The 12,872-nt window shown below is 43.1% G+C and overlaps 1 protein-coding gene across 3 annotated transcripts in view; it reads right to left on the reverse strand.

Moving 5' to 3' along the window:
* Sppl2a (signal peptide peptidase like 2A) overlaps positions 1 to 12,872 on the reverse strand; it is a 42,264-nt gene that overhangs the window by 23,882 nt on the left and 5,510 nt on the right. For all 3 annotated transcript variants that reach the window (XM_033765239.1, XM_010638708.2, XM_010638703.2), the window contains exons 2-4: positions 1,894 to 2,013; positions 785 to 967; positions 215 to 304 (exon numbers count right to left, since the gene is read on the reverse strand). In XM_033765239.1, coding sequence (XP_033621130.1) covers positions 215 to 304; positions 785 to 952 — 258 coding nt within the window. In that variant the 5' untranslated portion in view covers positions 953 to 967; positions 1,894 to 2,013. The remainder of the gene's footprint in view (positions 1 to 214; positions 305 to 784; positions 968 to 1,893; positions 2,014 to 12,872) is intronic.

Consider the following 12,872-nt stretch of genomic DNA (forward strand, 5'->3'; position numbering starts at 1 on the left):
GCACAATCACATTTTATTCAGGGATTTTTAAATTAAGATATGACATGAAACATGCACAAGAGATTTTAAAAGAACTCAAAATGAGACTGTACCAGAGGAGAGCAACTTCCTAAAGAATTTAAGCTTCTTGACAGCAATTAAAACATAATCATCAAAATTAAGCACCAAAGGTAAAAGATGGACTCTATAAATTAACATGCAAAAGCTGTGTTACCTGATCCATATCTTTAAAGTCTCTATGATTTATAAATGCAATTAGTATTTTCATATCAGGAAATTCAGATCTGTTCCCTGAGGGAGGAAACTAAGAGAAGAGAGAAAAATAAACATATTGTGAAACTTTATTATATGTATGTACAGAATAAAAGAAATACAAACTATTCCATTCTTCTTGAAGCTATACAGCAAAGTTTCAGGTATTCTTTCTTCATGTTACACAAATTGTCAGGTGGAACCCTTTTAACACAAGCTTGAACTGGCAGATTCTGAATGTGGTATCACAACTGTACATGACAGAGATCTTGGACGTACGTTTGCATGGCTCACACAAACCCACCATATTCATATACGTGCATGTTTGCACCTAATCAAGTCCTCTTTAAATAGGACAGGAACAATAAAATTTTCCAATCAAACACCTACTGGGTCCACAATGCTCACTGGCAAGGACTCCTACCATCAGACTATTCAAAATTGAGCCCCTCAACCACACACCAAGAAATTAATTCAGTTCCTGAGAAATCTGGGGTCCCGAGTTTGACAGAAGTTCAGTTTTGTCACTTACTACAACACTGTCATTGGCCACTAACAAGGCTTCAGCACCTCCCGCCTGTGCGACTCTGGCTTTTTCCAGAAAATGGCAGGGTCCCCACTGCACCACAACTGCTTGGTTCTTCAGGCCTCCGGGAGGAATTTCTGAAAGGCTGCATAGTGGCGTGGCAGTCAGATTCATCAAACTCAAGGAAGTCTGGGAATAAGAAATGTTGTTGGTGTAACACAGACTGTATTTCACACGAATGCATTCAGCAACAAGACACCAATACTGCTTTAATAAAATGTTCCTTTAGTGGCTAGGGTGTAGTTCAGAGGCAGAGCATATGCTCAGCACACAAGAGGCCCTGGGCTCAATCCCCGCCACCAAAGCTAAAAATAGTTTCCTTTTAAATTAGAAATTTATGATGCTGAGTATGGTGGTGCACAACTGTAATCCCACTAGTTAGGAGGCTGAGGCAGGAGGATTACAGGTTTGAGGCTAGCCTGGACAACTCAGCAAGACCCTATCTCAAAAAATTTAAAAGGGAGTGCAGACCTGATAATGTAACTCAATGGTAGGACTCCTGCCTGGTATGTGCAAGACCCTGGGTTGAATCTCTAGTACACACACACACACACACACACACACACCCAAGAAAGACAGCAAGTGAATCAAAAAGAAAAAAGGGTATTTTATTTGTTTTTGTTTTTGTTTTTTTGAGACAGGGTCTCACTATTTTTCTGGATTTTTTTGTTTTTGTTTTTGTTTGAAAAAAAGGTATTTTAAAGACAAACAACCAAGCTTAAAGGTAGTATTTAAAAATTTCCTAATGTACTGGGTGTGATGGCACACGCCTGTGATCCTACTACTTGGGAGGCTGAGGCAGGAAGATGGCTGAGTTCAAGGCCAGTCTGAACTACATAATGAGACCCTGTCTCCAAACAAACAAAATTAATAAAAAATAAAAATTCCCTAACATGCTCTTCTCATAGAAAAGTACTTGAGCAAAATCAATAAAATAATAATTATTAGTCACTGTTTATGGAAATGAGTTCACACACTAAAACAAAATTATCACTCGTTCTCACCTTTCCGATATTTTCATTTGTATGAATAAATACGAGCTGTGATTTACTTACTGCATTTTCTAGGGTACTGGGAAGCTCCTTCCAGTACGGGTTGTACAGCACACAGTAGTCCTTGGACGGTGAGGACAGGCCGCTTCCGGACGCATGGAGGATGGCTTCCTGGGCAGCTGTCTAGGACACAAATGATAACTTTCACGGCAGCGCTAACTTGGCTTTTAATAAAGCTATTTCTATACAGGTCTGATCACAGCTTGTGAAGAGGAGGCCTTCTGATGAACGGACTTCTTATTTCAGGAAATCAAAAGATGGCTTGGACATACTCAACTGACACACACTACCAGAGCTCACTCTGAGGAAGACAGGCCACTTCCTCACAGGATCGACGGCTGGGACCCCAGAGATAAGAGTCACACCCCGAAGGACTCTGGCCACCCTATAATAATGTCACCCTCCTCCGAGTCTCCTGTCAGTCATTACTTTGTCAATGCTCTAAAAAAGGAAGGAAGAAAAACAAACAAACCAAGCCCTTGAAATCCCTCACCTTGCCTTACTTCCCATATTCTACTAGGCTTATCATTTTAGAAGAAAACCACTTAGAACTTGACATAAATTATTTTCACTCCACTTTTCAAGATTCTGCAACTGTCTATCTAAAAAGACCAATCCAGCGTCTAAAGGGAAGAAAAGAAGGGCTAGACAATTTTCTTTCCTTTTGTCTCTCATTTCCCACCACCTGGAAGGAAAAGGTAAAAGGTAAGGAGGTACTGGGGAGAAGAACTTGTCCCCGGGGAGGGGTCCTCCGTGGGGAAGAAACGCCCTAAAATGCTTACTGCTCCACACCCAGCTACCTGCAAACCTGGGTTAGCACAGGTCTTTCCCCTCTCCTTCTCGAGCAAATTTATTTCTAAAACCGTTAGGAAGAACAGAAGAGCCTGCTTGACAACTAAAGATTTATGAACCAAGCCTCTGTGAACCTATGCACGCGTTAGGTGGAACCACGTGGAACTGCTAGTATTTAACCATTTCTGATCCACAGAATTAGTAGTTTCGTGCAAGTCAACCGAAATTTCTAGTGAGTGCGGAGATGTCCCACCTAAAAGGTGCCCAGAACATTTTGGATGAGAGGGCTTTCTGGCATATTTGGCAGCTTCCTTTGCTTATGGATCTAGTAAGTGTAGGCAATTCATAAAAGACGTGATCAAATGATACAGAACAATCAGGTAAGGAGAAGAGAAATGTAACTTTTACTCATCGGCAGATTTGGTGGCCATGAAGGGCTGAGAGGAGGCGAGCTGAACCAATACGTCACATTCGCTCTAGGTTATGTTCATGCATCTCTCTGATTCAGGGTCCCCAAATCACAAATGAGGGCCCCGGGACGTTGAGAAGATATTAATGACCCCCCTAGGGTCCCAGCACAGAATCCTCCGCCGCCCTCTCTACAAGAAGTGACGCCACAGATAAACACGAGGGTTGATGAGATGTGGTTAGACATCTGGGGAAACACCCCACCAGTGAACTGGATACTTCTCATCCAATCCAGGGAAACCCCAAGACTAAAGCTGCTTGATCATCTGGCTGAAGGTACCTGCAGGATTTCTGCAGTGTAAATGCGTATGTTTTTCCCTCCGTGACTGGTAAATAATTCATCTGTACCCCTACGGGAAGAGCCTCACAACCTCGCTGGCAGATTTTTGGCCTCCTCAATGGTCCTTGGCTGAATTTCATTTTACATAATTACAATGCAGGTGGAAAATGATGATTTTTTTTAATGCTATCATTCCTTCTGCACCAACTGGTATTCTTTTGTAAAAGGGTTTACTCCCTACCCCTACCTACCACACTATCACTAGAGACTCGTTTATCTTTTTTTAAAATTAATTTTATTGCTACACTTCTGATATGTGTAATGGCCATACTCATCCTAAGGAATCTGTACCTGTACGTGACGCATCTTGATCTGCTTTTTCCCCCATTCCTTTTCCCTCCCTTCAGCTCTTATTCCTCTTCTGATTTACAAATGCTGTTTCTGTTTTTCTTTTCCTTTTCCTTTTCCTCCTCACTCCCTTCCTTGCTCTCCTTCCTCTTTGAACGTTTTCTTCCTACTTCTCAATAGTTATCATCCATTTTGGACCTCACTGATCTTTTGAAATGATTCAGTGAGCGTACTTCTGAAATTATTATACATATTTAATCCTGATAAAAATCCCAACAGCTTATCTCACAAAATTAGAAAAAAGGAATCCTAAAATTCATTTGGAACCAGAAGAGAGAGACCTAGAATAGCAAAGGCAATTCTGGGCAACAAGGGCAAGGTAAGAGGCATCACAATCCTTGACTTTATACCACTTTATACTACTTACACTGACTTTATACTTTTATACTACAAAGTTAGGGTGATAAAAACAGCATGGTACTGGCACGGGAACAGAACTGAAGATCGATAGACTAGAGGATGCAGAAACAACTCTGGACACACTCAGCCACCTCATCTTTGACAAAGGAGCCAAACACATTCACTGGAAGAAAGATAGCCTTTTTGATAGCGGGTGCTGGAAAAACTGGCTTTCCACATGCTGAAGACTGAAACTAGACCCATAACTTTCACCATGCACAACCTAAAATCGAAATGGATCAGAGATCTAAATGTTAAAATGGAAACACTAAATCTGCTGGAAGAGAGAATGGGCAGAATGCCTGACAACACAGGAGTAGGCAAAGACTTCATGAGCAAAACCCAGAACGCACAGAAACACTATAAAGAATCAGCAACTGGGACCTCATCTTATTAAACAGCTTTTGCACAGCAAACAAAACCACCAACAGAATGAAGAGACAACCCACAGCATGGGAAAATTTTTTTACCAGCTATTCATCAGATAAAGGACTATTTCCTAGAATATATAAAGAACTAAAAAAAAATTAGACTCCCCCAAATTTAAAGACCCAATCAAAAAATGGGCATCTGAAATGAAAAGACACTTCTCAGACTGAGAAGTAGAAACAGGAAATAAACATATGAAAAAATGTTCAACATCACTGGTCATTCAAGAGATGCAGATGAAAACAACACTGAGATTCCACCTCACCCCAGAAAGAATGGCTACAATCAAGAAATCAACCAGTAACAAATGCTGGTGGGGTTGTGGGGAGATAGGAACTCTGCTCCACGGCTGGTGGGAGTGCAGACTGGTGCAACCACTGTGAAAATCAGTGTAGAGCTTCCTCAAAATACTAAAAATAGAGGTTTCATCGGACCAGATATTCCTCCTCTTGGTATCTCCCCAAAAGAATTAAAAGCATCCTACCACAGCAATATATGCACACCTATATTTGCAGCAGCACAGTTTATAATAGCTAAATCTTGGAAACAGCCCAAATGCCCGTCAACTGATGCGTGGATCAGGAAGATGTGGGTTTTTATACAATGGAATACTACTGTGACATAAAGAAAATCAAGAAATCAACGAGTAACAAATGCTGGTGGGGTTGTGGGGAGATAGGAACTCTGCTCCACGGCTGGTGGGAGTGCAGACTGGTGCAACCACTGTGAAAATCAGTGTAGAGCTTCCTCAAAATACTAAAAATAGAGGTTTCATCGGACCAGATATTCCTCCTCTTGGTATCTCCCCAAAAGAATTAAAAGCATCCTACCACAGCAATATATGCACACCTATATTTGCAGCAGCACAGTTTATAATAGCTAAATCTTGGAAACAGCCCAAATGCCCGTCAACTGATGCGTGGATCAGGAAGATGTGGGTTTTTATACAATGGAATACTACTGTGACATAAAGAAGGATGAGCTTCAGACATTTCTGCTAATGGATGGACCTTGAGACCACACTCCTAAGTGAAATAAATTAGGCACATACATATTTAAACCACATTATTTATCTGGTGTGAGAAACTGATAATGGAAATAAGGACTAAAATGCATAATAGATGTTGGGAAATGGGAAGAAAATGTTCAAATGGGAGGGGGAACAAGGGAGGAGGGAGGGAGAAAAGAAGGAAGGGAGGGACAAGAAAAAAGTGAAAAAGAAGGAAAAATGGAAACAAAGCTTTGGTACATAGGGGGGGAGCGGGGGGGGATAGAAAAACGTTTTCACAAGAACACAGCAAGGATGCTGAGATGAGCGCATCTAAGGTGCTCGGAAGGAAGTGCTCGGAGGGGAACTGCTGGCTGTATACGATAGCTGCTTACTGTAACAAACTGTAAAAAGTTAAACCATCACTGAAGGGGCTGGTGGGCTGCAGCTCAGTGGTAGAGCTCTTGCCTATCGTGCATGAGTCCCTGGGGTTGATTCCCAGCACTGGGAGAAAAAAAGAGAATCCTCTGAGTCATATCCTGCACATATATTACATAGGAACACAAACATACATTTATAAGGATATTCACGACAATGATATTTGTTCTAGCAAAAGAAGAAGGAAGAAGGGGGAAATCAGTAACTTCCACCCATAAGGGGCCTATACCATAAGTAGCTACTCAAAGAGCTGGGTCTGTCTGTGGAAAGAGGTAACGTCTGCAGTGGGAAGCAAGTTCTGGAGATATTTACAGTAATCCTGTTTTAATACAATCATGACCTCCCCCAAAGCCCCTATACGCATCTGTAGATATGAGCCTGGAGAGAGCTGTGGAGAGACACACAGAGGCTACAAAAAGAAAGGAGTGAGAAGGAAACAACCCCAAAGCAAGGGTGTAAAAAGCCAGGAGCGGGAGGCCAGCGGGACAGCATCTGACCTGACCGAAGCCCTGGGTTCGATTCCTGCACTGGAAAAACAAACCAACAAAAACCAAACACTGGAGTGAGAGAAATTAATAAAGACAAAACATTCAGACAGAACAGAAAGGTACATAGAAAGTTTCTTTCTTATCCTCACAATCACACTCTCGGGAGTTTTTTTAATGCATAAAACACACATGCTTGTTAGGGTCATGTTCCACACAGTGCTGTGGAGCTTCTCTAAAATTTCAGTTGTATGTATTAGATTGTCCATGAGGATACGTTTATACTACCTCTTTTTACACAGCTGTATAATATTGTTATTTTCTAAATTATAAAGAACCAAGGAACTTAAACAAAGCTTAAATGTCCAAGGAAGTACCAAATGTCCAAAACTGAGTGAGAAACACTGCTGTATATAGGGATTACAATATTTTTTTTACAATTGTAGAAAACTCACCAATGATAAAAGCAAAACTTGATATGAGAGTTACTTAGGCAAAACACAACTTTTAGTGGAAGACTAGTGTTCAGATGAAAGCACAAACAGCAGGGCGTGGTGGTGGTGCACACCTGTAATCACAGCACTTGGGAGGCTGAGTCGGGATGATTAGCATGAATTTGAGGCCAGTCTGGGCTAGTGAGCTCAGGGCCAGCAGAAACAGCCACAGTTCTATTACTGAGTGTGGAGTGTGCAGCATATTTCATGAGCAGTCTAGCACACCTACACAATTTGAGCATTTCTACTACATTTTTAAGCATCTTAGTAAGATTTCTCATAGAGATTGCATACCTTCAAAGATCCAGTTCACCACAATATATATTATGGTATAAAAGTTTAAGAAAGGAATTAGAGACGAAAAGATAAAAGTCCAGTTTCACCACATATTGGCTATGTCAGAAGTCATCTATCCTCGCACAGCTTTGAGGGGACAGTATATACCTGGGCCTCCTAGTGGGGGCATGAGGCCTAAATTAGATGATGCACTTATTTACACATACTGAGTTCTGCATAAATGGAACTGTTATTACCGATACGTTTAGTACCTCTCCAAGTACTTGTACAATGCAAAAGAAATGCAAAAGTTAATGGCTGGAAGACTACTGGGTAGGGATTGGTAGGATGTGGGTAGAGGAGGGTGTGGGGCTCGCTTTCTTTGCTTTTGGGCAGAACTGGGGATGAACGCAGGGCCTCCCACAGGCTAGGCAAGTGCTCTGCCCCTAAGCCACATCTCCAGCCCTCTTTCGTTTTTAGACCATTTTTAGAACAATTTTAGGTTCGTGGCAAATTGAGTGTCCCACATATGCCTTTACCCTACCCCTGCACAGCCCCTTCCATTACCAACGTTCTGCCCCGTGCATCACAAAAGATGAAGCTACACTGATCTCTCATCACCCAAAGTCCACTGCATACATGAGGGTTCACTCCTGGTGCTGCCCACGGTTATGGTTTGGATCTTAGATGTCACCCACAGGTGCACATGATAAGTCCTGGTGGCCAGCCTGCGGTACTGTTTAGGAGAAAGGGCTCCGTAGAAGGAAGGTGGGTTGTTGAGGATACGCCCCTGAGGAAGATATCGGGTCCCTGGCCTTATATGAGTGGTTTGCTATGTCATACACTTCCTGCCAGAGGCCCAAAGGCAACAGGGCCAAGCAACCATGGGACTGAAACTTGAGCCAAGACATATCTTTCCTCCTATGAGTTGATTTTCTCAAGTATGTTGTCATAACAATGAAAAGCTCTCTAACACAGAAAATTAGTACTGAGAAGTTGCACTGTCACTGTCTCTATTCCTTTTTTGTTTTGTTTTGTTTTTGGTTTTTTTTTGTTGTTGTTGTTTTTGAGACAGGGTCTCACTATGTAGTTGAGACTGACCTGGAACTCACTATGTAGCCCAGGCTGATCTTGAACTCCCAGCGATCCTCCTGTTTCAGCCTCCCAAGTGCTGGGATTACAGGCGTGCACCACCATGCCCGGCTTTTGTCACTATTCTTGATGAAGCCTTTGGGGCTCCCTTGTAGGAGAAGGTTGGAAAAGTTTGAAGAAACAGATGAAAGAAAATCCAGAATGCTATAAGCAGAACTTCACTGGTGATTCTGGTGAAGGCCCTGAAGACTAGAATGGTGGCAGGAATGTGGACAGTAAAGGCCAGGCTCATAAGGCTTCAGAAAGAAATGAGACCTCTTATCAGGAAATAGAATAGAGACCATTCATGGTACACTCTGGCAAAAACTTGTCCACATTTTTTTCTTTTTCCATGACTTTGTGTGATGCCAAGTTTAAAGTCGACCGACTAGTTCAGCGGTGGTAAACCCATGGTACATATGCTGAGGCAGGCTATCTGTACCACTGAAATCTCTATAAAAAGGTTTACCATCATCAGACTAGTTTATGTGATGGAAGAAATCTCAAGGCAGCAAAGCACTTAGGCAGGGCACCAGTATTGCTAGCTGCTTTTAGCTAGATGTACAGTGAGAATCAGAAGCAAAAAGCAGTGCAGACTGATTTGAAAAACTTACAGTTTGACTAGAAAAGGAGCCGATTTAAAGTAGCCACAAAATAAAATAAAAAATAGCCACAAAGGAGAATGCAGATGCTAAGGAAATGAATACCATTAAGAGATGCCAAGTGCTCTGCATCAGGGCAACAGAAAAGATGACTCAGGGCACCTCAGGATCAGCAGTATGCCATCCACCGCGGGCTCCACGGTATAGGAATATAAACCTTTGATTTGAGGAGAGCCCTAGGGTACACTGCTCACATAGAGTCACCCAGGGAATTGTTTCCCTGGAATTTGTTTTGCCATGTTAAGCAGCCAAGACACTGAGAGGCTGCTACAGCCATGGTTTAAGTGGGTCCAGGTACAGCTCCTGCAGCAGACCCTGGTGTGGTCTACATGGTGCTGTTTTGCTGGCACTCGGAATGCAGGAGTTACGGGGTCATACAAGCTCCCAGCGAGATTTCAAAGATCAGTCTAGGAGGGTAGGCAATGTGTGGCAAGGTTGAAGTCCCTTCCTGCAAGCAGCCCCTGACAGGGTGACGCAAGTAACTCCGAGAGTGGAGCTGAAGCTGCAGTGGAGACACCATGAAATTACACATGCCAGAAACACGCAGCGGCTGCTGAGGAGAACTGTAGACAGTGAGCAGAGGGAACCAACCCGAGACAGTGGCCACTAGCTAAGCCCTTGGAGCTCAGGTATCACCATCATGTACCCTATCTGCTAGATGCAGAACTATAGACGTCAATGTTTGCCCTGCTGGGTTTGGTCTTGCTTTATCCTGTCCTTCTTTACCCTGTCTGTGCCCTTATTCCTCCCTTTTAGAATGGGATTGCTTACCCTCTGCCACTGTATCTTGGAAGTAACTTGGTTTTTTATTTTTACAGGGGCTCACAGCCTCATTGTCAGAGTGACAATGAGTCTCAAAGTCTGAATCTTTGGACCTGATTTTTAAGACTCTGGAGGCTCTTGGAGAAAGACTACTGCATTTTATTTTGTGAAATGGACATAAGCCTTGGGGGGCCAGGGGCAGAATCAGATGGTTTGGATCTTATGTCTTCCCTAAAGGTCCATAAGCTGAAAGCCTCAGGTCAGTGATGGACGCCGTAGGGCCTAGGGGAAGGAGGTTAAGTCACGGAGCGTGAGCCCTGGGCGGGCATATGAAGACCCTGGCCCTTTTCTTTCCATCTCTTCCCTTCCTCTCTCTCTCTCCCCCTCCCTCCTTCTTCTCCCCCACTCCCCACCAGCTGCCACGACGAAAACCGTCTCCTCTGCCTTGTGCTGCCTGTTAGGATGAACCTCTGGCCTTGCCACGGTCCCAAGGGCAAAGGGCCAAGTGACCATGAATTGAAACCTCTGAAACTGAGGTAACATAAATCTTCCCTCCCGTAAGCTGCTATTTTTGCCAAGGCTACGGAAAGCTAATATAGTCATTATATGGGTTTTGACAAACGCATGGTGACACATATCCACTATTATAGGATCACACTGAATAGTTACAGCGAGCTGAAAATCTGTCATCTGCCTACTAGGTCTCTTTATGAGATCATGAAAATGTTCTATGACGGCTGTGATGATAGTCACACACGTGTGACTAAACGAAAACCACTAAACTGCATATCTAAATGGGTGAACTGTGTAATATGTGAATTACACCTCAGTAAAGCTGCCAAGAAAGAAAGGGCCAGGGGAGGGAGCAAGTGGGACAAGGGGCAAAAGAAATTATAGTCTTACTGGGGAGATTGAAAACAATTCTCTAACTAAAAACGGAGCATACTATCCCCTACTCTACATCCATGCCATCCTTTACATCTTCCAGGACTCTAATCTTGACCCATTTTCACTTACTCCAGTGAAAGCTGTTAACTTTTACCCTCTACGTGGGCTAGAGATTTAGCTCAATGGTTCTGCCACCTGCCTCGCAAGCACAGGGACCCAAGTTCGATCCCCGGTACAAAAACAAAAAGCAAAAACAAACACTTTTACCCTCTGTATACTTAATAACCTTAAAAAGCCCTATCAGATTAGTCAAGCATGGCTTTCTTTTCCTGGAGATGATGGTTAGCAATTTATATAAAATGTCCTTACCCTTTATTACAGATCAATGTTTCCTGAACTTTAATGTCCTTACTAAAATGCAGATTCTGATCCAGGTCCTACTCATGCTGTTCCTAGCATGATGATGCACACTTCACATGCTTCTGGATGACACAGATGCTGGTGCAGAGCTCACGCTTACAGGCTTTATCGTGATGAGCCAAGGCAGTACTGGGGTCCCCTTAGGAATTTCTCAAGGGACCGGAGCCACGTTCTCTGCAGTCGCCGGCACAGCCCACACGGTGTATCGGCAAACAATTCACCCATTTCTCCCACCCGTTCATCCAAATCTCTTAGTAGATGTGGCGCTGGGTCCCGGTGTCACCATGCCCTCCCTCCACAGTATGCCGATCAAACCTGGTTCGTGTTAAATAAAAGCTATATTCCACCAGAACACATAAAGTGGTAAAATGCAGAGGAGCACCTGCCTTACTCCTTGTCCTTCCACTGCAGCTCTATAGGAGGAATCCTTTTGTCTACAGAGATCTTGTCTTACACAGACATCAGATCTGAGTCAGGAACAGCATCCCACGAGTGGAAAGGGCCTCTGCAGGGAAAGGCAGCGCTGGGATTGCATCTGGCTGACACACATTCCAAAGCTAGGTCTAAATAACTTTCCGATCACTCCTTTCCTCCCTCATAACTTACACAGTCCAGACAGCCTACATCGTTTCCAATCCTTCTTTCAGTACTCAAGCTTTACAGAAATGATGCACTTCCAATGCCGAGACCCTAGAGATTAAATGTAATCTGAATTGCTTAAATAGGGGCTGAACGGGAGTTAAGGGATCAAACAGATTTACAGGAATCAGAGCGGTCTGCGGGCCGTGGGAAAAGCAGAGCCTGGATCAGCACTTGCACTTGGAGAACCGGACGGCGTAATGTAAGGCCGAGAGGCCACGGCGCCCAGGGAAGAGACCCAGGAGACCCCTCGTTCGCTCTTCTGCAGTCTACAAGACACGAGGGAAGACAGCAGAGACTGGCTTGGGCAGGTTCCTCCTTCGTGAGACTTAAGTTCTACCTGCTACCTGGACCCAGTTATCTGCCTGCTTTTCTACTGAAAGATATTTAGATGGCTCAGCTGCTGGAGAATTTATGACTTACACTGGAATGCACAGACTCAGATGCCTGCGAGCCCAGATAGGCGATACGAACGAACAGCACCAAGGGATTTAGGACCACAGGACATGATAAAGTTTGGCAAATTCTGGGTTAAAGGCAAGAAAAAATTTTTTTTGAGTTTACTATTTTAGGAGAAGGACCCATCCCCAGAGACTTTATGACCTAGGTTTTCATAAGCAGACCTAATTTCAGGTATATTTTTAAAATAAAAAACGATCACATAAATATGGCTTTTCCCATTTTAAACTTTTTCTTATAAATATAATCCACAAATTCATCAGATTGGTCTTGTGTTGTTTTCGGTTCAGGAAAAAAAAACTATTACTGCACAATTCAGTGGGAAAATAGCACAAGACTTAGATTGTGGTCCTATTTTTCGTTCTTTTTCTATATGAGCTGGGACGAGTCATAAGCTTCTGGTACCTTCTCAGGATGTTTTGAGTTTCAAAGGAGATTTGCTCATAGGCACCGAATCTTGGGAAGAAGCAAAACAGCCACTGGTGACTCACAAAGCAAACAGGATACAGAAATTCATACTGCGCAGATGCAAGAAAGCAAAAAAAAAAAAAAAAAAAAAAAAAA

Source organism: Fukomys damarensis, unplaced genomic scaffold, assembly GCF_012274545.1.
Source record: "Fukomys damarensis isolate Sample0158 unplaced genomic scaffold, DMR_v1.0_HiC HiC_scaffold_17, whole genome shotgun sequence".
Lineage (NCBI taxonomy): Eukaryota > Metazoa > Chordata > Mammalia > Rodentia > Bathyergidae > Fukomys > Fukomys damarensis.